General features: G+C 35.1%; 1 protein-coding gene across 1 annotated transcript in view; it reads left to right on the top strand.

The window, feature by feature from the left end:
- Nucleotides 1–26207, top strand: part of LOC128694501 (uncharacterized) — a 111545-nt gene that overhangs the window by 9774 nt on the left and 75564 nt on the right. The window contains exons 2-4 of the mRNA XM_070080077.1: nucleotides 64–170; nucleotides 4947–5024; nucleotides 5231–5362. Of these exons, the coding sequence (XP_069936178.1) occupies nucleotides 149–170; nucleotides 4947–5024; nucleotides 5231–5362 (232 nt within the window). The 5' untranslated portion in view covers nucleotides 64–148. The remainder of the gene's footprint in view (nucleotides 1–63; nucleotides 171–4946; nucleotides 5025–5230; nucleotides 5363–26207) is intronic.

Genomic DNA, 26207 nt, shown 5'->3' with positions numbered 1-26207 from the left:
TCAAAATCAGATAATAGATTATAACTATAGATTTACTCTAAAATTTTTGTTTTCCCCTAACAGTTTAAACAGCGCTGAAGAAGGAATTGTTCTTTAAGCAGACACTATATATCTGGGAAAAAGATTGAACCCTTAAAACATCAGAAAAATGCCAAATAACAAAGTTATACGTAAGTATTACGATGTTTTTCTGTTCTTTACAGCAAACCTAAAATTTGGAAATCGTTTAGGTGGTTATTCAGTCCCATCTACAAAATTATTGGATTGCTTCATGAATATACTCTCCAGTGTTTATTGTTTGTAGTAAAAACTGAAGAGTATATTTCTCTTGTTGTCTATGCACAGAAAATACCAGTGTGTATATACAAAGAGGAATGTATTCCTGGAATATATCACTCAGAGCTTACTATAGTCCCTTAAATTTGGTACTAAACGCATTGTTTACGGGTGGTGTACACATGACATGCATATATATGACACACACACACACACACACACACACACACACACACACACACACACACACACACACACACACACACACACACACACACACACACACACACACACACACACACACACACACACACACACACACACACACACACACACACACACACACACACACACACACACACACACACACACACACACACACACACACGCACATATATATATGTATATATATTTTTTTTTCAACAAGTCGGCCGTGTGTGTGTGTGTGTGTAATTACACCCTCATAATTGTCTACCACATCTTTTGAGCCACACCACCTATTTAGAAGTGACTTCTTCTCCTTACCGTATTCCACCAAAAACTGTCCTGCTTGAAACCTTAGTCCGGTACCTTTCCTGCAACATCTGATAAGCCAGTAAAACTACCTCTTACAGTTTATTGTAATCAGGAAAGTCCTCTCTTTCTAGAGAACTAACTGCTTGTAAAGCTTCAGTTGGGTTCGTGCTAATGTCGCCCAGTCCTTGTGCGGCCAATCTTCGGATTTGGCCGTACTTTCGAATAACGGAAAAACTGGTCTTTGTCATTTTCTAGCAACTTGGGCACAAATTTTATGGCTTTGTTTAAATGAAAAACATTAACCCTCGTGCCTGTGGCTTGTTGAGAAGTAAGCTGCCTCTCCTTAGTTCTTTCTTGAGCCCTAAACTCCTCTAACGCTTTCTGATCCTGGATCTTTGTGCATTCGATCCTAAACAGTTCTTTTTCTTCCGCAATTAGGGCTAATTTCAGCTTCGCAAGTTCTACTTCCCTATCCAAGTTCCTAACACTGTGACTTAACTCAGGGTTTCCTCCATCAACCATATCGTCCACAGAATTTTCACCCGTGTCAGACATTTTAGAAATTACTAGCACAAAACACTTGCTAATATAAACTTACTAATATAAAATAACTTACTAATATAAAATAACAAATCACACAGCAAGGCACTAAATTATTACTTAACTCCCAAAAAAATAAACAGGATTGCACACACAAAAATATAAACCTGGCAGAAAAAATGGAGATGTTTCACCTAAAAAGGTCGATTGTCGATTGTTCAGACCAGAGCTTTGGTGAGATGGGGAAGGAAGAAGGATGGGTAAGGATGGAAATATTGGAAAAGGGTGGGAGGGGGGTGAGAGGTAGGATATAAAGGTAAGTGGCCCAACCACTTTGGTGCAATTTAAAAAGTGTACGTAAAATGATAATATATTTATTTAAGGGGTATAAGACTAACCCATCAGAGTCACATAGATATAACAGATATATAAGTACATGACTCTGAATTGGTAGTAATTATACAGGTTGCAATTTTTTTTTTTTTTTTTTTTTTTTTTTTTTTCGATTGCACAACAGATATTTATGCGACAAGGAAGGCAATAATTTTCTGGCTATAGTCCCTAAAAAGGTATGCTATTCCCAGATTGCACCAGTAAAGGTAAATTATTCACAGAGTATTAGTTATTAATAACCCTCCTAGGAAATCAGCAGTATTGCACCTGGTAAGGAAAATTATTACCAGAAAATTAGTTATTAATCACATCCTACAAATCAGCAATATTGCACACATAAACAAGTAGAAACTGGGTTTATTACACTTGCAAAGGTAAATTAACATTATAGTGTGAGTATTTTAGTGAATCCTTCCTCCAACCATCCCAGTAAAGTATCATTATTGACTTTCCCGGTTGCAGCTTGAATTGTCACATAAAATTTGATAATTCTCCCATATACAGGCCCCCATGTTACGCAGAAATTGGGATTTCCTGGGGCCTATAGGCCTTGTCTATGGGCAAAGGTAAAAGTTACACAACTCTCAGTAAAATTAGGGCACCCAGGGTTATCCCATTTAAAACAGAAAGCGCTAAACCAGTATGTATTTCATCAATGGGTTGGTTATTAGAGGGATCAGACGAAATTCCTAGTTAGGAAAATATACATTCATTATTATTATTATTAACCATATATACACACTCTAGAAGAACACCGTAGCATTTCTCTTAGCCTGAACACCCAAATAAAAGTACATAAAGAGTCGGCGGCTGGAGTGTCAACGCAAAACAAAGACATGTACCTGTGGGATCAGTGCCCAGCAGATGCTGTCCCCTACTTTCCTCCCTAAGACCATCTCATCCTATTTCATTAGTCCTCACTCATCCCACAGAGCCCTGACCATATCAGAGAGCAAGTGAGCGTGCTGGTAAACAATAACAGAGCCTATGGCTTGAGTTGGCTACACAAAAATTAGTACAAAACTACAATACTTAGCTTAAATACACGGCGCCTCAGACGCCAGCCTTCACTCCATGCTGCCTCCACATGACTCCCCCATGCCAAGCTCTCTCTCTCTCTCATGCTTCCCAGCTAACCAAACACAGCTGGAAATTATATCCCAGCAAGATTTCTTTACATTTACAGTTTAAAGTACTTTATAGTACCCACAAATGAATTATAAAATTAAGCTTTACAATTATAACATCATTCATACTATTATGACACACTTCTCCACTGCATAACAACACACTGTCTTTGTGTGCTTAAATAACTCTGCCAGTTCCAGAAGCCCCTTTTAACTCCTCCTACCCTTATTTGGCAGCTATGTTACTGTATGTTTGTTTACTGGAAGTTTTGTCTCACCTAAGTGCCTGTGCACACACTCACGAGTGTGTGTGTCGGCCTACATGTGGTGACCCAAACTTTCCTACTGAGCTTTTCTTCCTTACTAAACGTTAAGTGCTCTATGTATGATATTCAGCTCTCCAGAGTAGGGTTTGTGACCACAGCAGCCACAAAAATGTGATTTGTACATCATATCCGGCAGAGGTGTCATCTGGGATCCTGGCTCTGTTGTAGCTGCATGGTGATTTTCGTTGTGGTGGCACTCCTGGCACCCTGGTTCCCCTTCATTTTCTTCTTCTCTTTAATTATTCTATTTACCTTAACCATGCTTCAAATACCGCTATAAGTTTCCACTATACTATCAGCTGAACAGTTTAAACTGGATATTTTCCCATTGATTTTTTTTCTTTTCTTTCCCCTCACTTTACGATTGTTATATTATTCACTACCTCATGAATCCTTATCTCTTTATCTCACTGGCTTGGGTCACACTTATTCTGTTTGAATTTGCAGTTATTGGCTTGTGGCAACACCTACCCCCGGCACTAGGCCTCCAGCCTCTCTCTCCTGGCACTGATTTCACTTTCAAACTGTTTTGTATAAACTGTAGTCCTCACTTCTCCTTTTTGATTTAAGGCAGCTTGTAATTTACTACTCACTGACACAGACAACTTTCGTGATCCTTGTAATGACCTTGGTGGGCCAGAAACCACTGAAGATTCGCGAGCACTATATGATGCTATTACTCATGCTGGTGTGTGTGTACTCACCTAGTTGAGGTTGCAGGGGTCGAGTCCAAGCTCCTGTGTGTGTGTGTGTGTGTGTGTGTGTGTGTGTGTGTGTGTGTGTGTGTGTGTGTGTGTGTGTGTGTGTATGTGTGTGTGTGTGTGTGTGTGTGTGTGTGTGTGTGTGTGTGTGTGTGTGTGTGTGTGTGTGTGTGTGTGTGTGTGTGTGTGTGTGTGTGTGTGTGTGTGTGTGTGTGTGTGTGTGTGTGTGTGTGTGTGTGTGTGTGTGTGTGTGTGTGTGTGTATCATATCGAATAAGCCTAATCGAATTTGGCCTCAAAATGTATTGGTCTACACAATGAAACTTTATTTATATATAAACTCTGCAAATTTCACTTTGAGCATAACGACAAAAATATATCTCAATTTGCTTAAGATAAATTAAATAAACATAAACTCACCGATGATATATTTATAAGAATTTCGTATATTCAACAGTTTATTCCCGTTTAATTTTACACTCTTTTTCATCCCTTTTCCCAACTATTACAAAACTATATTCCCACATGCTTTAATTACTTGTCTTGATCCCATCAGTCCAAGCTGCTTTACCCCTTTTTATTTTACCCAGAGCCTCACGCACCTTCCCCGCACTCGCGTCTGGCTCCCCCTCATTCCTATAAAGTGTTAGACCTCCCTGCCCAGTGAAAGAAATCCTTGCCTCTCTCTCTTAATCAACATTTAACAGCATCTTAAAATATTTCTCTCTATCTTCCCAATACCTCTAAATCCGCATCTAATAACTCCCCTCCTTTGTTATTAACTTAAAATCAATTGTTACTCAGGCTTTCTCAACTTATTAATCTCTAAAACTTTAATTATTATCAGAAAAAAATATTAACAAAACCTGATCCAATCGTTCATGTACTCTCCTTCCTAACCTCTCATATCCTTTCTTTTACTCTCCATTTACTCCACCCTCCTTATATCACTTCTGCTTTGTAAATATATCTCATAAAACAACAACAACAACAACAGCAATAATAATAATAATAATAATAATAATAATAATAATAATAATAATAATAGTAACAGCATTAACTTGACAGCTGTGAGGGCAGTATCCAGCTCATCATCCTCTCTGGAAATCCCTACCATGATGGAGGCTTATTCATCTGTCTCGGTGGGTAAGTTTCTCTCTCTCTTTCCTTTATGCTAGTGAGTTCTTAATACAACGAATTGGAGCTACCGTTTCCCTAGTCATATTTATAACACTAATGATACAAGCAATAATAATAATAATAATAATAATAATAATAATAATAATAATAATAATAATAATAATAATAATAATAATAATAATAATAATAATAATAATAATATTTTTGCTCAGGATGTGGAGTGCGTGTGTCTGTTCTAACCATCACAGGCGGGGTGATCACTTTGCTATCTGTGGCTGCTGTGGTCATCCCTCTTACACGCTGCGGCTGCTGCTACTTCCTGGACCTGTGGCTGATATTTCTAGGTGAGTCTGCTGCTTTTCCTGTTACCCTCAGGAAACATCTGTACTCTTTTATGATAGTCAAAACGCTAATTGATTGTTAAAGGGGAGCTAAAGCTAGTGTAACTTCATTTTGGCTCATCCTTTCTCACCTTATTAGGACGTTATCTCAAGAATGTAGCATGAAGTATGACTGAGCCTAATACTTCTACGACTGATTCAGCACCTCTGTATATAAATAATTATAAATATAACCTTATTGTTTAAAACGGTGGACTGGTAAGCCAGCTAAAGGCCTCGGTCAGATGATCAAAAGCTCCAGTGGCGGGTCATCATGTGATTAAGACCTGCATCTTACCTAACCTAACCTGCATCTCTGCATAGTAATCTTAGACCTGATCTAAGAATTCCAAGAATGTCTGGACTAAGTGCCCGACCTAAAGAACGTCCAGAAAGATATTTACATCCCCACTCCTCCACTACCCACTGGTCCTATTTCTACTGATCAGTTTGAGAGGATGGAACGCCTAATACAGGTGCAGACTGCACAGACGGAGTCTCAAAAGAAACGAAATGAAGAAGAATTCCAAAGGGAAATTGTTCATTTTGAGACAACAGTGTGCTAGATCTAATTATACATGTGACCCAATTCAGAACTCGCTGAACGTACAAGACCTGCCTCCATAGTTCCTAAGTTCTTTGAAAGTGATTTAGACACGTGTTTTGACGTCTTTGAGAGCCATGCATATGCAATGAACTGACCTCGCAAACACACACAGTTGTGACAGGCAGAGCTCAAACTTGTAAAGCTGCCTCGCCCTCTGACAAGTATATTAATTATGAAAAGGTTACAGAAACTATACTATGGACTTATAACTTGTTACCAGTAATTTCGTACGCTGCAGCGAAGACGAGGTCAAACCTGTATCGAATTTACACGAGAAAAAAACATTGCATTAAGAGAGATTGTGCAGGGCCCTGAGTTGAAATTCGTTGGTAAATCTCTTTCAACTAACACTGCACGCGGATTTCCACAGCTGGTATGCCTACCAACATGCAAGAATATCTGTATCAGATGCTCTGGAAACAGCAGCTTTAGCTGACAGTTGTGAGATAACTCACAAATCTGTGCATACCCCACCACAAAGAAACAAAGGAAATGAAAACAAATGTCCTAATACTAGGCAGCAAAGATCAGCTGACACGTCTTGTTACCAGTTTTGTAACCACATTTTACCATAACTTCTCGTACCTATTCTGTGGAAACTCACACACTTAAATTTGTTTGTTGGAAGACAGAAAATGGATAAAGAGAAGGAGATTAAATGCTCCAATAGGAGCATTCTAATAGTAACTCTAATAGGACATTCTAGGGAATAAGAGAAATGATTGTGCGGCTGGTGCCCCGACACAAGTCATTTCTTCACGTTCTATGCAACAAGATTTTGGCACCAAGCCTATTCCTCCTGTTGTTCAAGATAATACATCACAACCTAGTTGACCAAGATCTGAAAATATATCTGACGCTCAAATTCTTTCAGCTATGAGTCCTTACTTGGTTAAAGGGAAGATGGGAAACAATTAACTGATATAATTACCTTCAGACACCAGCAGTTATCTCACCTTGTTGAGAGATGTGCTTCCCATAACAAATGGCACTTATGCCAAGAAAGATGTCTTCCTAGAAGCTTATGGTGGAGCTCTCACAAAAATACCTCTTCATAGTGTATATAGAGTCAAGCTATTACACTGGTTTTATTTCAGAGGTTATTTCTAGTGGTTCATTTCCTATCAGGTCAGGAGGTTAGTGATAGGGAATGACGTCCTTCAGGCTGATATATGTAAAGAACCACTGATGATAATTTTGACAATGAAGTTTGTATATAGAATCCTACTCTGTTTCCTCTCAGTATTATTACACATGCTATTAGTATTTTAATTAAAACTAAATGCTAAACACATGCTGTGGAAAATAATTTCCCAAAATTTATGATGTGTAAATAAACCTGATTAATAATATGTTACTATTGTTCTGTTGAGTGCATTTTAAATAAGAGAATCGACAGGGAAGCTCTGCGCCTGCGCTGACGAGCACGGAGGAGACGCCATTTTTTTAGAATGTGTTACTAGCACGTTAATGTAAGGTGTATAATTTTCGTCGCTCTAGGGGTTATATTGGGCTTAAAACCTCTAAAATAGGAGCCGAAATTGTTGGATGTGCATTCCTGCATAATTTGAGCATTAAGCAGATGGACAGGGCAGCTCCAGGAACCTCAGATAAGCTATCTAAATTATGTTTGTAATTCTGGCCAGTATTATCATCATAAATTTGGGTAGATAGGGGATTCTGTACATGACATACAGTAATCTCCAGACTAATTGGTGAGCGTTATGATTATAAATTCTCCTTCTGTTATATAAATGTGTATATTTAATCATTTATTAATTTTAATATACAGTCCACAAATTTATATTAAATTTTACCAGAATTCCTGGTAATGTATATTTCATTTGCAATTAATAGCCTGTGGAGAGAGATTGTGGTAGGTATCGAAGGGGGACATTTTTTGCGACCTAGGTGTCCCAAAAATTCCTACTTGTCTCTGTAACTTTGATAAATAATAATTATCTTTGTTACCATTTACTGGTATGTATCCAATGAGATACATCCAGGTAAATGTAATTTTCCACACATGCTATAATTAAAATTTAACAACCACCCTTTCCACCTGCAGAGTTAGTTGATGCTGATGATTTGGGTCTGAATATGTTGTTCAGCGACGTTAAGTGACCAGAATTATTATTACTACTCTCCCACACGTGAGCCTAGTCAGGACACAAATTAATGTTTTCATGCATGAGGATTTGATCAAGTTTCTGGAGAGAATGAGAGATACAGCGATAACCGAGAATGATCTTGATAACTGTTACTGTTATTGTAAAGGTGTACTTATGGAGAAAAGTAATTGTAAGTTCACAGCTTGCAGTGAAGCATCGGTGGCCTGGTGGCTAAAGCTCCCGCTTCACGCATGGAGGGCCTGGGTTCGATTCCCGGCGAGTGGAAACATTTCGACACGTTTCCTTACACCTGTTCACCTAGCAGCAAATAGGTACCTGGGTGTTAGTCGACTCGTGTGGGTCGCATCCTGGGGGACAAGATAAAGGACCCCAATGGAAATAAGTTAGACAGTCCTCGATGACGCACTGACTTTCTTGGGTTATCCTGGGTGGCTAACCCTCCGGGGTTAAAAATCCCAACGAAATCTTATCTTAACATTTCGTGAGAAAGCTATTGATTTCACTCACCATAGTCCTTTAGGAAAACATTGATTGTTAGGAAAACACTTGCTAAACCGGCAAAACACTTCACAAGGTCAAGAAAGAAAACTGTTTTTGTTACATTTTTCAATTGATTGACAGTCCTGCTGCCACTTGCTCCTCTCAGTCCTATCACCACTGATAGAGAACCTTTTTCACGTCTCATAATAGACTGTGTTGGTCCTCTTCCTAGAACCAAACTAGAAAACCAATACTTGTTCATTGTTATGGATGCAGCGACACGCAATCCCGAAGTTATTTTCGTGCCATTATGAGAGAATAAATGAGATTTTTCGCACCAGCTGGCAGCTGGGTTGTCAAGAGATTCAATAGGATCAGGGATCCAATTTTACTTCTAAAATCTTTCTTGAGGCATTATACCACCTGGGATTAAAATCTTTGCTTTCTACTGGTTATCACCCACAATCTCATGGTCCTCTAGAAAGATTTCATCAGACGATGAAGTCTATGGTGAGAGCTTATTGCGATTTTTTTCTAGAGACTAGAATAAAGGATGACCCCCTTGGAAGTAGTCAAACAAGCATAGTGAAGTAAACTGTTTAGAATGCACGCCTGGGAAAAGAAAATTTGATGTAATCAGTCCAGAAAAAAACCATCATGTGTACCGCATTAATCAACTATGCAAGTCCTATACCTTCTGTACTACTGCTGTTCTTTCTAGGACAGAGGAAGATCGCGTCAGTTTGCCTGATGTCTCTAGAGGTAACGTAGTGCGTTTAGAAAATTCAGTGACACTGCATTCACTCGATAATTTTCTTAGTTACCTTGATGCTGATAAAATTGGTGACATTAAACATATGATTCCTGAGTACCCTTGTTTGTTGAGCGATGTACGTAAGCACTGTACTCTTAGTGTACATGACGTGGATGTACAGGGTACATATCCTATTAAACAATCTTTTTATAAGATGAGTGCTACGAAGCACCAGGCACCGAGAAAAGAAGTTGACTTACTGCTATCACATGGGTTGATAGAACGCGGTAAAAGTCCTTGGGCTTCACCCTACATTTTAGTACCCATACCTGACGACAGTTTTAGAATGTGTACTGATTATCAGAAGGTGATTGCAGTTACCTTACCCAGTGGACACCCCCTCTCACTCATTGATGATCTTATTGACCCTGTGATGATCTTATTGACCGGGAGATTTGTATGTTAGCCGTTTAGATCCTACGTAGCTAATATCAAGTCTCGCTTACTGAGCGTGCTGAAGAAATATCTGCATACACTGTTTAAGATGGACTGTTCAGTTATCTCGTTACACCATTCGGTTTATGCAACGCAGCCTCGTCATTCCAGTGTTTGATGCACGAGTTAGTCTAAACTTGGACTGAGTGGAAGCATACCTGGACGGCTTAGTGGTTTATAGTGACGACTGGGAACAGCACTTGACACGTCTCAGAGCATTGTTTTAGACATTGGCACTCTACCACTTCACTGTGAATTTGGCTAAGTGTAATTTTGAGCAAACTAAGGTTTCTGCATAATTCAAGGTGAGGTTGCTCCCATTCTTCTTTCATATAGATGCTCACCATCGCTTCAGGAAAGGACAAAGCTCGTCTCCAAGTGGTTAAGGCACCACACTCAGGAGATTCCCATCTAGCTGTTCCCAATTCCTCCCTGGGCACTCGACTCAACCCACAGGCTATTCGGATTGGTGTTGCTCTTCGCCTAACCGCCCCCATCCTCACCGAACATAGGTGTATTTGCGGCATGACGACAGCTGATCAATTCGGACTTCTTGGTCTCCTGTGTCATACATCAGAAGGGAAGTTTGTCGGACATGAGGAGGTCAGCGGCATCATAAAGAAAAACCCCGCCACAACCCGTTGCCCAGCTCAACGGGAACCCCAAGTGAAGAGGTCTGATGGAAGTCAAATGCGTCCAGACGGAGCCACTATGCTACCTTGGAAGGATGGAAAGAAGATTGCCTGGGACTACACCTGTGCCGCCACATTGGCAGACACCTACTTGCCATACTCCGTAGTTAAAGAGGTTGGAGCTGCCAGCCAGAGGGAGACCCAGACCCTAAAATATGAAGACCTTCCCCCTTGCTATAACTTCATCCCAATAGGGTCGGAGACCCTTGGAGCATAGGGCAAGTGTGCTCTAAAGTTCCTCAAAGAGCTGGGTGAAAAACTCATCAGAGAAACCAAGGAGCACAGGGCGGCTAGCTTCCTCTTTCAGAGACTAAGTGTTGCGATCCAGAGTGAAAATGCCTGCAGCATTCTAGGCGCACGGCCCACAGCCGGGGAGCTGGACGAAGTATTTGAGATGTAGCTCTGAGTTGTTATCTATGGTGCTTTACTCTTTACTGTATTTTTGTCAATGTATTTTGTCTTTAAATAAAATTTATATTAAATGTAGGGGGTGGTAGAAGAAAATTTTCAAACAGCTTCATGGAGAACCTTAAGTTTTCCCTGAAGCAAGTTTATTCTTTACTCTGAGGATGAGGGTCCCCAGAACAGTTCCAGAGGTGGTACCTCCCGATATATATATATATATATATATATATATATATATATATATATATATATATATATATATATATATATATATATATATATATATATATATATATATATATATATATATATATATATATATATATATATATATATATATATATATATATATATATATATATATATATATATATATATATATATATATATATGTCGTGCCGAATATGTAAAACTGGTCAATTAGCAAGAACGCATTTAAAATTAAGTCCTTTCTGAAATATTCTATTATATGTTAAAAGATATATATTTTTCATTAATGTTAATGTAAAATTTTTTAATTTTCCACCAAAAGAATCTTAGAAAACTTACCTAACCTTATTATAACAAGAACAATTTATCTTAGCCTAACCCAACTAAATATATTTTAAATACGTTTACAATAATTTAATACTAAACAAACACAATCAAATATATTTTCCTCGTTAGGTTCAGAATGATTTTGGTTAAATTATTGCATACACAAATTTTCACTTGTCCTATATGGCAAGATGAGCGTTGCTATTTAAGCCAAAATCGCAAGTTTTACAAATTCGGCACGACATATCTATATTTATATATATATATGTCGTGCCGAATATGTAAAACTGGTCAATTAGCAAGAACTCATTTAAAATTAAGTCCTTTCTGAAATTTTCTCTTATACGTTTAAAGATATGTTTTTTTTTCATTAATGTTAATGTAAAAATTTTTAATTTTGCACCAAAAGGAACTTAGAAAACTTACCTAACCTTATTATAACAAGAGCAATTTATTTTAGCCTAACCCAACTAAATATATTTTAGATTTGTTTACAATAATTTAATAGTAAGCAAACCCAGTGAAATGTATTTTTTTCGTTAGGTTCAGAATGATTTTGGCAAAATTATTGCATTCACAAATTTTCACTGGTCCTATATGACAAGATGAGCGTTGCTATTTAAGCCAAGATCGCAAGTTCTGCCTATTCGGCACGACATATATATATATATATATATATATATATATATATATATATATATATATATATATATATATATATATATATATATATATATTATATATATATATATATATATATTACAGTGAAACATATAAGTGAACAGTATTTAGATAAGGCTAAAGAGGTCTTTGTGGCATTTATGGATTTGGAAAAGGCGTATGACAGGGTGGATAGGGGGGCAATGTGGCAGATGTTGCAAGTGTATGGTGTAGGAGGTAGGTTACTGAAAGCAGTGAAGAGTTTTTACGAGGATAGTGAGGCTCAAGTTAGAGTATGTAGGAAAGAGGGAAATTATTTCCCAGTAAAAGTAGGCCTTAGACAAGGATGTGTGATGTCACCGTGGTTGCTTAATATATTTATAGATGGGGTTGTAAGAGAAGTAAATGCGAGGGTCTTGACAAGAGGCGTGGAGTTAAAAGACAAAGAATCACACACAAAGTGGGAGTTGTCACAGCTGCTCTTTGCTGATGACACTGTGCTCTTGGGAGATTCTGAAGAGAAGTTGCAGAGATTGGTGGATGAATTTGGTAGGGTGTGCAAAAGAAGAAAATTAAAGGTGAATACAGGAAAGAGTAAGGTTATGAGGATAACAAAAAGATTAGATGATGAAAGATTGAATATCAGATTGGAGGGAGAGAGTATGGAGGAGGTGAATGTATTCAGATATTTGGGAGTGGACGTGTCAGCGGATGGGTCTATGAAAGATGAGGTGAATCATAGAATTGATGAGGGAAAAAGAGTGAGTGGTGCACTTAGGAGTCTGTGGAGACAAAGAACTTTGTCCTTGGAGGCAAAGAGGGGAATGTATGAGAGTATAGTTTTACCAACGCTCTTATATGGGTGTGAAGCATGGGTGATGAATGTTGCAGCGAGGAGAAGGCTGGAGGCAGTGGAGATGTCATGTCTGAGGGCAATGTGTGGTGTGAATATAATGCAGAGAATTCGTAGTTTGGAAGTTAGGAGGAGGTGCGGGATTACCAAAACTGTTGTCCAGAGGGCTGAGGAAGGGTTGTTGAGGTGGTTCGGACATGTAGAGAGAATGGAGCGAAACAGAATGACTTCAAGAGTGTATCAGTCTGTAGTGGAAGGAAGGCGGGGTAGGGGTCGGCCTAGGAAAGGTTGGAGAGAGGGGGTAAAGGAGGTTTTGTGTGCGAGGGGCTTGGACTTCCAGCAGGTATGCATGAGCGTGTTTGATAGGAGTGAATGGAGACAAATGGTTTTTAATACTTGACGTGCTGTTGGAGTGTGAGCAAAGTAACATTTATGAAGGGGTTCAGGGAAACCGGCAGGCCGGACTTGAGTCCTGGAGATGGGAAGTACAGTGCCTGCACTCTGAAGGAGGGGTGTTAATGTTGCAATTTAAAAAATGTAGTGTAAAGCACCCTTCTGGCAAGACAGTGATGGAGTGAATGATGGTGAAAGTTTTTCTTTTTAGGGCCACCCTGCCTTGGTGGGAATCGGCCAGTGTGATAATAAATATATATATATATATATATATATCTTTCATTCAACACACCGGCCGTATCCCACCGAGGCGGGGTGGCCCAAAAGGAAAAAACGAAAGTTTCTCCTTTTACATTTAGTAATATATACAGGAGAAGAGGTTACTAGCCCCTTGCTCCCGGCATTTTAGTTGCCTCTTACAACACGCATGGCTTACGGAGGAAGAATTCTGTTCCACTTCCCCATGGAGATAAGAGGAAATAAACAAGAATAAGAACTAGAAAGAAAATAGAAGAAAACCCAGAGGGGTGTGTATATATGTGCTTGTACATGTATGTGTAGTGTGACCTAAGTGTAAGTAGAAGTAGCAAGACGTACCTGAAATCTTGCATGTTCATGAGACAGAAAAAAGGACACCAGCAATCCTACCATCATGTAAAACAATTACAGGCTTTCGTTTTACACTCACTTGGCAGGACGGTAGTACCTCCCTGGGCGGTTGCTGTCTACCAACCTACTACCTATAATATATATATATATATATACATATATAATTATATATATATATATATATATATATATATATATATATATATATATATATATATGTATATGTCGTGCCGAATAGGCAGAACTTGCGATCTTGGCTTAAATAGCAACGCTCATCTTGCCATATAGGACAAGTGAAAATTTGTGTATGCAATAATTTCGCCAAAATCATTCTGAACCTAACGAAAAAAATATATGTCACTGTGTTTGTAAAAAATTTTAATTTTGCACCAAAAGAATCTTAGAAAACTTCCCTAACCTTATTATAACAAAAGCAATTTATTTTAGCCTAACCCAACTAAATATATTTTAAATACCTTTACAATAATTTAGTACTGAACAAACACAATCAAACATATTTTTTTCGTTAGGTTCAGAATAGTTTTGGCGAAATTATTGCATACACAAATTTTCACTTGTCCTATATGGCAAGATGAGCGTTGCTATTTAAGCCAAGATCGCAAATTCTGCCTATTCGGCACGACATATATATATATATATCGAATCGAATCGAAGACGACGAGAGCTGTCGTAAGATGAGAGGGAAGAAGGATAAGGAAGGATTAAATAACTGGAAAATGATGGGAAGGAGGGGAAGAGGAGGAATCAAGGCAAGTGGCCCAACCACTTTGGGACATGTGGTACCGAAGTACTGGAGGCGTAGATGGAGATGTATTTCAGAAACACTGACGAAGACGATGTAGAAGGCAACAGGAACTCAGCAGGTGCTGGCTGCATCTTGCTGGATGGATGATTATTGCAACTTGAATGATGATAGGCGGCTGCAGGCTACAAGGAAGGAGCTCATCGTTGATTGGTCAGTTCATAGAGGTTTGGTGGTTACCTGGAGTCATGGCGTTGTTTTACGATTCAGTTCCGTTTTCAAGACGTTTAAAACGTTGTAGAGGGAGCAAATTTATACGTGTCAGCAAGTGTTTTTGGCTGGAATCTTCTGCTTCTAGTTGGTCTACAACGGCCTTTAGAATAGTAGAAAGTTCAGTTGTACGAAGAGTTCCATCTGAGCAGGAAGAATCGACGGTAAACTTGACTTTCTTTTTGATGAGGTGAGAATAAAGTTCAGGAAGCAGCATGTCTTGATGATATTTTTCTGTAGTGTAGAAGTTGATTCCAGTCCATGAAGTATATTTTTTATTATCTTCATCGTTATCATGTCGAGAGTCGTGAGATGATGATTTTTTTGCTGTTTTTTTCTTTCTTGTTAGGTGCTGTTGAAAGTGGAAGTGAATATTCGTTGTCATCTTCAATAGACGAATAGGAAGATGTTTCTGGTGGCAATGCTTCTGATTGGTCGGTTTCAAGGAGGAATGGTGGCGGTGAAGGCTTCTCATTGGACGTTGTTGGAGTGACGTCACTAGTTGATGGTGGTGTTGGATCTGCTACATCCGAGGTTGTGACTAAGTCTTTGGTGAATTTGAGAATTTCTTCAGAAGGTGGCGATGCTGGAAATGTGAATGATGGCATGTTATTTAATGCAAATAACTCGTTGATGGTAGAGTTAAAAGATCCAGGTACAGCCATGTTCTGCATGTGAGCGTATAGTAGACAATAGTGGATCTTCGTTACGTCACATGTTGGAGGAGTGATGGTGGTGGTGGTGGTGGTGGTGGTGGTGGTGGTGGTGGTGGTGGTGGTGGTGGTGGAGGTGGTGGTGGTGGTGGAGGCGGGCTGAGTAGATGCTTGAAGTAATTTTGTAGTGTCTGCTTGTAAGTTTGTAATTGCGGCATATGTTGGTGTGTTGTTGGTAGATTTTTTCTTTGTTGCATCTTGTTGTTTCTTCATAATATCCTTTCTTGTAGGACATTTTGCTGCCAGTGTATGGTGATCATTACTTTTGTAGTTTAAACACGCTGGTTGTGTTGGAGCAGCGGCGGTACAGGAACTGAAGGTGTGTCCCTCACTACCACAAGTAGTGCAGAACTTCTTGTCTTTTACTGGACATGTCTTGGTGGTGTGAAGATAAGAATAACAGTTCCAGCAATGTTGGATGTAGTGGTATCTCTCTGCTTCTATGTAGGTGAGACTGATGGAGTAGTAGTAAACAGCAAGACCATCGTTCAGAGCAGTGGCAGCCATGTTCACGTCGGTGAAGGTGACCTTGAGCACAGACGATGCATTCGGGATTTTAGTAATGCTGTCAACAGTAGCCCAAGTATTTTGCGTTTCAATGGATGACTTGAGTTCAGCAATTGATTAAGAAGTCAGAATCTTGTCCAGCTTTTAGGAACACTGATTTTCTTGCCCTGAGGGCAGGAGAGGATGTAAGAGTAGTGGTGGCTTCTGTGGTGAGTAACTTCTCTGCTTCTGCATCATCGTGACATACAACATTGAATGCTTCTTTCAGTGACAAAATAACATTGAATTTCACTTGCAATGCTCCCTGCACAACAGTGGCAAGAGCAAGCTTCGTTGAATCATCAACGGTACCACTTTTTGGATTGATCTTTACACGATTTGCGTAGCTCATCGTGCAAGTCAAGGCGAGGACGATGCTGGTAAAGGCTCCCCTCCCCAACGGGGATCGTAGGGAGACTGAGTAAGGAGAGTTGCTATGACCTGCCAGGGCGAGAGTCAAAAGCAGAATCCCTGTCTGTGTCTGTGTCTATGTCATATATATATATATATATATATATATATATATATATATATATATATATATATATATATATATATATATATATATATATATATATATATATATATATATATATATATATATATATATATATATATATATATATATATGTCGTGCCGAACAGGCAGAACTTGCGATCTTGGCTTAAATAGCAACGCTCATCTTGCCATATAGGACAAGTGAAAATTTGTGTATGCAATAATTTCGCCAAAATCATTCTGAACCAAACGAAAAAAATATATTTCACTGTGTTTGCTTAGTATTAAATTATTGTAAACAAATCTAAAATATATTTAGTTGGGTTAGGCTAAAATAAATTGTTCTTGTCATAATAAGGTTAGGTAAGTTTTCTAAGTTGCTTTTGGTGCAAAATTATAAATTTTTACATTAACATTAATGAAAAAATATATCTTTAAACGTATAAAAGAAAATTTTAGAAAGGACTTAATTTTAAATGAGTTCTTGCTAATTGACCAGTTTTACATATTCGGCACGACATATATATATATATATATATATATATATATATATATATATATATATATATATATATATATATATATATATATATATATATATATATATATATATATATATATATATATATATATATATATATATATATATATATATATATATATATATATATATGCAATAAGATCACAGTAAACAGGTGATTTCAGAATATGAAAAACAACCACTGTGAAAGAGTAGAGAAATTCCAAGCGGTTTCGTGACTACTCACATTATCAAGGAACTATGAAAGTAAAGCATCCAAGGAAGGTATATAAGGGGTCTGGCCAACACCTCACTATCAGATCCCATAAAAGTTAAACACCTGACGCGCGCCGGCCCAACTGGACAGGTCCTTCGCACAACCCACCAACAAACTATTCTACCCAAGAAAATTTAAAAATTATTATTTGTCCAGTGTATTATTAAATTCTTCCCAAATTCTATTAATTATAAATGGATCTAATTTATATAAACCAAAGGAAATATTCATATTATTGTCAAAACTGCTTTTTATGAAACAAGATTCAATTATATTCCTGTCGACCATGGACTTGCTTGATACTACTTTCTCAACTTTTTGAAAATCAATTGGATGGTTAAAATCTCTTATATGAATAAATAGAGCATTGGAATCTTGTCCAGTTCTAATGCTATATTTATGTTGTTTTAATCTTAGTTCGAGATTTTTACCAGTTTGACCGTAATAAACTTTATCGCAAATTTTACAAGGAATCTTATAGACACATCCATCAGCATTTTGGGGGGAATTCTTTATCAAAAGTATTTTTACTGTATCAAGATTTTTCAATACAACTTTAATATTAAAAGTCTTAAGAAGAGAAGGCATATCAACCAAGTTTTCATGGAAAGGGAGAACCAACATATTTTTAGTTGAATGAGGCTGGTTGTCCCTTTTTGGATTGTAAAAAGTATTTCTAGCAACTTTAAAAGATTTATCAATTACTTTTCATGGGTATTTTAAATCATTACCTATTTCATAAATTTTGGATATTTCCTCATCTATGAACTCAGGACTACAAATTCGTAAAGCTCTCAAAAACATTGATGAGAAAACAGACAGTTTGACTCTATCTTGATGCGAAGAATAATAGTGGACATAGGAACAGTTATTTGTAGGTTTTCTGTAAATTTTAAATTTGAATTCATTATTACCCTTAATAATTAAAACATCTAAAAAAGGCAATGAGTTATTTTCTTCAAACTCAGCAGTAAAGTTTATAGAATGGGCTAAGCTATTTAGTTTTCCAAGGAAATGGTGTATATCTACATTTTTGGGCATAAGACACAAAATATCATCAACATATATGAACCCTTTAGCTCTGTTAGGGAGGATTGTGTTAAGCAACCTTGTTTCAAAAAATTACATGTATAGGTTACTAAGAACAGGTGAAAGAGGATTTCCCATTGTCATACCAAACTGATACACTCTTGAAGTCATTCTGTTTTGCTCAAATTCTCTCTACATGTCCGAACCACCTCAACATTCCTTCCTCAGCCCTCTGGACAACTGTTTTGGCAATCCCGCACCTCCTCCTAACTTCCAAATTACGAATTCTCTGCATTATATTCACACCACACATTGCCCTCAGACATGACATCTCCACTGCCTCCACCCTTCTCCTCGCTGCAACATTCATTACCCATGCTTCACACCCATATAAGAGCGTTGGTAAAACTATACTCTCATACATTCCCCTATTTGCTTCCAAGGACAAAGTTCTTTGTCTCCACAGACTCCTAAGTGCACCACTCACCCTTTTCCCCTCATCAATTCTATGATTCACATCATCTTTCATAGACCCATCCGCTGACACGTCCACTCCCAAATATCTGAAAACATTCACCTCCTCCATACTCTCTCCCTCCAGTCTGATATCCAATCTTTCATCACCTAATCTTTTTGTTATCCTCATAACCTTACTCTTTCCTGTATTCACTTTTAATTTTCTTCTTTTACATACCCTACCAAATTCATCCACCAACCTCTGCAACTTCTCTTCAGAATCTCCCAAGAGCACAGCGTCATCAGCAAAAATCAACTGTGACAACTTCCACTTTATGTGTGATTCTTTATCTTTTAACTCCACGCCTCTTGCCAAGACCCTCGCATTTACTTCTCTTACATCCCCATCTATAAATATATTAAACAACCACGGTTACTTCACACATCCTTGTCTAAGGCCTACTTTTACTGGGAAATAATCTCCCTCTTTCCTACATACTCTAACTTTAGCCTCACTATCCTCGTAAAAACTCTTCACTGCTTTCAGTAACCTACCTCCTATACCATACACCTGCAACATCTGCCATATTGCCCCCCTATCCACCTTGTCATACGCCTTTTCCAAATCCATAAGTGCCACAAAAACCTCTTTAGCCTTATCTAAATACTGTTCACTTATATGTTTCACTGTAAACACCTGATGTATTACTTTTATAGTTCCTTGACAATGTGAGAAGTCACGAACGCGCTTGGAATTTCACTACTCTTTCACAGTGGTTGTTTTGCATATTTTAAAATCACCTGTTTACTGTGATCTTATTGCATATATACATACATATATAAATATATATATATATATATATATATATATATATATATATATATATATATATATATATATATATATATATATAGATAGATAGATAGATATAGATATAGATATATATACATATATATATATATATATATATATATATATATATATATATATATATATATATATATATATATATATATATATATATATATATATATATATATATATATATATATATATATGTCGTGCCGAATATGTAAAACTGGTCAATTAGCAAGAACTCATTTAAAATTAAGTCCTTTCTAAAATTTTCTCTTATACGTTTAAAGATATATTTTTTTCATTAAGGTTGATGTAAAAAAATTTAATTTTGCAATAAAAGGAACTTAGAAAACTTACCTAACCTTATTATAACAAGAATAATTTATTTTAGCCTAACCCAACTAAATATATTTTAGATTTGTTTACAATAATTTAATACTAAACAAACACAGTGAAATATATTTTTTTCGTTAGGTTCAGAATGATTTTGGCGAAATTATTGCATACACAAATTTTCACTAGTCCTATATGGCAAGATAAGCGTTGCTATTTAAGCCAAGATCGCAAGCTCTGCCTATTCGGCACGACATATATATATATATATATATATATATATATATATATATATATATATATATATATATATATATATATATATATATATATCTATATATACATTTACATATATCTACCTATATATTTATCTATATATATATATCTATATCTATATATGTATATATATAGGTATATATATATATATATATATATATAAAAATATATATATATATATATATATATATATATATATATATATATATATATATATATATATATATATATATATATATATATATATATATATATATACAAAACAACCACTCTGAAAGAATAGAGAAATTCCAAGCGCTTTCGTGACTACTCACATTATCAAGGAACTATGAAAGTAAAGCATCCAAGGAAGCTATATAAGGGGTCTGGCCAGCACCTCACTCTCAGATCCCACAACGGTTAAACACCTGATGCGCACCGACCCAACTTGGATAGGTCCTTTGCACAACTCACCCACAAACTATTCTACCCAAGAAAATTTAAAAATTATTATTTGTCCAGTGTATTAAATTCTTCCCAAATTCTATTAATTATAAATGGATCTAATTTATATAAACCAAAGGAAATATTCATATTATTGTCAAAATTGCTTTTTATGAAACAATATTCAATTATATTCCTGTCGACCATGGACTTGCTTGATACTACTTTCTCAACTTTTTGAAAATCAATTGGATGGTTAAAATCTCTTACATGAATAAATAGAGCATTGGAATCTTGTCCAGTTCTAATACTATATTTATGTTGTTTTAATCTTAGTTCGAGATTTTTACCAGTTTGACCGTAATAAACTTTATCGCAAATTTTACAAGGAATCTTATAGACACATCCATCAGCATTTTGGGGGGAATTCTTTATCAAAAGTTTTTTTACTGTATCAAGATTTTTGAATACAACTTTAATATTAAAAGTCTTAAGAAGAGAAGGCATATCAACCAAGTTTTCATGGTAAGGGAGAACCAACATATTTTTAGTTGAATAATTCTGGTTGTCCCTTTTTGGATTGTAAAAAGTATTTCTAGCAATTTTAAAAGATTTATCAATTACATTTCTTGGGTATTTTAAATCATTACCTGTTTCATAAATTTTGGATATTTCCTCATCTATGAACTCAGGACTACAAATTCGTAAAGCTCTCAAAAACATTGATGAGAAAACAGACAGTTTGACTCTATCTTGATGCGAGGAATAATAGTGGACACAGGAACAGTTATTTGTAGGTTTTCTGTAAATTTTAAATTTGAATTCATTATTACCCTTAATAATTAAAACATCTAGAAAAGGCAATGAGTTATTTTCTTCAAACTCAACAGTAAAGTTTATAGAATGGGCTAAGCTATTTAATTTTCCAAGGAAATGGTGTATATCTACATTTTTGGGCATAAGACACAAAATATCATCAACATATCTGAACCATTTAGCTCTATTAGGGAGGATTGTGTTAAGCAACCTTGTTTCAAAAAATTCCATGTATAGGTTACTAAGAACAGGTGAAAGAGGATTTCCCATTGCCATACCAAACTTCTGAGTGTAAAACTTATCATTAAATACAAATTTATCATCAACAATGCAAAGTTTAATAAGTTTAATGATAGTAGGAACTGGCAATGGTAAATCATAGTTAACGAGTTCTTCAGATAAGAAACTTAATAAATCATCAACAGGAACTTTCGTAAACTAAGTAGTAACATCAAAACTAACCATGTTAAAATCATTTAAGTCAGTCAAGGAGCTTAATTTATCAACCAAGTCTATGTTGTTTTTAACATTAAAGTTAGAAATTTTGCCAACAATAGGGCTCAAAATATCAACAAGCCGTTTGGATAATTTATATGAAACTGACCCTATGGAGCTAATAATTGGTCTGACTGGATTCCCTGGTTTGTGTGTTTTTATTAATCCATACATGTAAGGTAAAGATGGATTAGTGGAAGTAAATTGTTTGACTAATTCATCTTTACCTTTCAGTAGAAGTTTTATTGTTTTATTGAAATTGCTGTTAACGGTTTCTAGGGGATTTTTCCTAAGGTTAGAATAGGTTTCAGTATCATCTAAGAGATTATTCATTTTTTCTTGGTAATCATTTTCTTTCATAATTACTATTGCATTTATTTTGTCTGCTTTAGTAAGGCGCAAATTTTTATTGTTATTAAGTGTATCATAAGACTTAAAGAATCTTTGAGGGCAATTAGGAATGTTTGGTTTTAACATAGAGCTATATACCATTCCTTTACTAATATTAATTTCATCAGAGGATAAATCAGAAAATTTTTCAAAGTTACAAAAGGCTTTTGCAATTTCAACATTATTAAGTTTTTTTGAAGTTGCAAAACTTAGGCCAAAACCTAGAGCAGCAGTTGTATGTTTGTCTAAAATTTCATCTGATAAGTTAATTACAAAATTGTTATTAGCATGCTTTGTCCAATCACTATTTTCAATTAAAATGTCTAATTTTCTTTGTAGTTTGCTCTTGAGTTCATTACAAAATTTATGAAATAGGTAATGATTTAAAATACCCAAGAAATGTAATTGATAAATCTTTTAAAATTGCTAGAAATACTTTTTACAATCCAAAAAGGGACAACCAGCCTTATTCAACTAAAAATATGTTGGTTTTCCCTTACCATGAAAACTTGGTTGATATGCCTTCTCTTCTTAAGACTTTTAATATTAAAGTTGTATTCAAAAATCTTGATACAGTAAAAAAACTTTTGATAAAGAATTCCCCCAAAATGCTGATGGATGTGTCTATAAGATTCCTTGTAAAATTTGCGATAAAGTTTATTACGGTCAAACTGGTAAAAATCTCGAACTAAGATTAAAACAACATAAATATCGCATTAGAACTGGACAAGATTCCAATGCTCTATTTATTCATGTAAGAGATTTTAACCATCCAATTGATTTTCAAAAAGTTGAGAAAGTAGTATCAAGCAAGTCCATGGTCGACAGGAATATAATTGAATCTTATTTCATAAAAAGCAGTTTTGACAATAATATGAATATTTCCTTTGGTTTATATAAATCAGATCCATTTATAATTAATAGAATTTGGGAAGAATTTAATACAGTGGACAAATAATAATTTTTAAATTTTCTTGGGTAGAATAGTTTGTGGGTGAGTTGTGCAAAGGACCTATCCAAGTTGGGTCGGCGCGCGTCAGGTGTTTAACCGTTGTGGGATCTGATAGTGAGGTGCTGGCCAGACCCCTTATATAGCTTCCTTGGATGCTTTACTTTCATAGTTCCTTGATAATGTGAGTAGTCACGAAAGCGCTTGGAATTTCTCTATTCTTTCAGAGTGGTTGTTTTGCATATTCTGAAATCACCTGTTTACTGTGATCTTATTGCATATATATATATATATATATATATATATATATATATATATATATATATATATATATATATATATATATATATATATATATATATATATATATATATATATATATATATATATATATATATATATATATATATATATGTCGTGCCGAATAAGTAAAATTGGTCAATTAGCAAGAACTAATTTAAACTTACGTTCTTTCTAAAATTTCCCACTTGCCGCTGTGGGAGACGGCCGACTTGTTGAAAAAAAAATATATATATATACATATATATATATATATATATATATATATATATATATATATATATATATATATATATATATATATATATATATATATATATATATATATATATATATATATATACATATGTCGTGCCGAATAGGCAGAATTTGCCATCTCGGCTTAAATATCAACGTTCATCTTGCCATATAGGAAAAGTGAAAATTTGTGTATGCAATAATTTCGCCAAAATCATTCTAAACCTAACGAAAAAAATATATTTCACTGTGTTTGTTTAGTATTAAATTACTGTAAACAAATCTAAAATATATTTAGTTGGGTTAGGCTGAAATAAATTGTTCTTGTTATAATAAGGTTAGGTAAGTTTTTTAAGATTCTTTTGGTGCAAAATTAAAATTTTTTACATTAACATTAATGAAAAAATATATCTTTAAACGTATAAGAGAAAATTTTAGAACGGACTTAATTTTAAATGAGTTCTTGCTAATTGACCAGTTTTACATAATCGGCACGAATATAGGCAGAACTTGCGATCTTGGCTTAAATAGCAACGCTCATCTTGCCATATAGGACAAGTGAAAATTTGTGTATGCAATAATTTCGCCAAAATCATTCTGAACCTAACAAAAAAAATATATTTCACTGTGTTTGTTTAGTATTAAATTATTGTAAACAAATCTAAAATATATTTAGTTGGGTTAGGCTAAAATAAATTGCGCTTGTTATAATAAGGTTAGGTAAGTTTTCTAAGTTCCTTTTAGTCCTTTCGGAAAGGACTTAATTTTAAATGAGTTCTTGCTAATTGACCAGTTTTACATATTCGGCACGACATATATATATATATATATATATATATATATATATATATATATATATATATATATATATATATATATATATATATATATATATATATATGTATATATATATATATATATATATATATATATATATATATATATATATATATATATATATATATATATATATATATATATATATATATATATATATATATATATATATATATATATATATATATGCAATAAGATCACAGTAAACAGGTGATTTTAAAATATGCAAAACAACCACTGTGAAAGAGTAGTGAAATTCCAAGCGCGTTCGTGACTTCTCACATTGTCAAGGAACTATGAAAGTAATACATCAAAGGAAGGCAATTAGACCACACCTCACAGTCAACTCCCACAACAAAGAAACACCTGTCGCACGACAATACCTGGCTCATAAGAAAAGAGGAACACTGCAGTAGGTCCGCTGGTCCAACTAGACAGGTCCTCACAACATCCCACTAACAAAATATTCTACCCAAGAAATAAGGTTTATTATTTGTCCAATGTATTATTAAACTCTAACCAAATTTTATTAATTATAAATGAATCTAATTTATATAAAGCAAAGGAAATATTCATATTATTTTCAAAACTGCTTTTTATGAAACAAAATTCAATTATATTCCTGTCAACCATGGACTTGCTTGATTCAACTTTCTCAACTTTTTGAAAATCAATTGGATGGTTAAAATTTCTTACATGAATAAATAGAGCATTGGAATCTTGTCCAGTTCTAATGCAACATTTATGTTGTTTTAATCTAAGTTCGATTCTTTTACCAGTTTGACCGTAATAAACTTTATTGCAAATTTTACAAGGAATCTTATAGATACAACTGTCAGCATTTTGGGGGGAATTCTTTATTAAAGTTTTTTTTAATCAAAAGTTTTTTTTTACTGTATCAAGATAAAGTAAAAAACTTTTGATGAAGAATTCCCCCCAAAATGCTGACAATGTGAGCAGTCACGAAAGCGCTTGGAATTTCACTACTCTTTCACAGTGATTGTTTTGCTTATATATATATATATATATATATATATATATATATATATATATATATATATATATATATATATATATATATATATATATATATATATATATAACAGCACTGCACTAACTATACTGTTTTGGTCCGCCTCATGGTGAGAGAAAACGCATGACGCATTAGACCACTAGAGCTCACAATTGTGTGATCTAGTGTTCTA

Source organism: Cherax quadricarinatus, unplaced genomic scaffold (genome assembly GCF_038502225.1).
Source record: "Cherax quadricarinatus isolate ZL_2023a unplaced genomic scaffold, ASM3850222v1 Contig132, whole genome shotgun sequence".
Classification (NCBI taxonomy): Eukaryota; Metazoa; Arthropoda; class Malacostraca; order Decapoda; family Parastacidae; genus Cherax; species Cherax quadricarinatus.
This window is presented reverse-complemented; position numbering and strand designations above follow the sequence as displayed.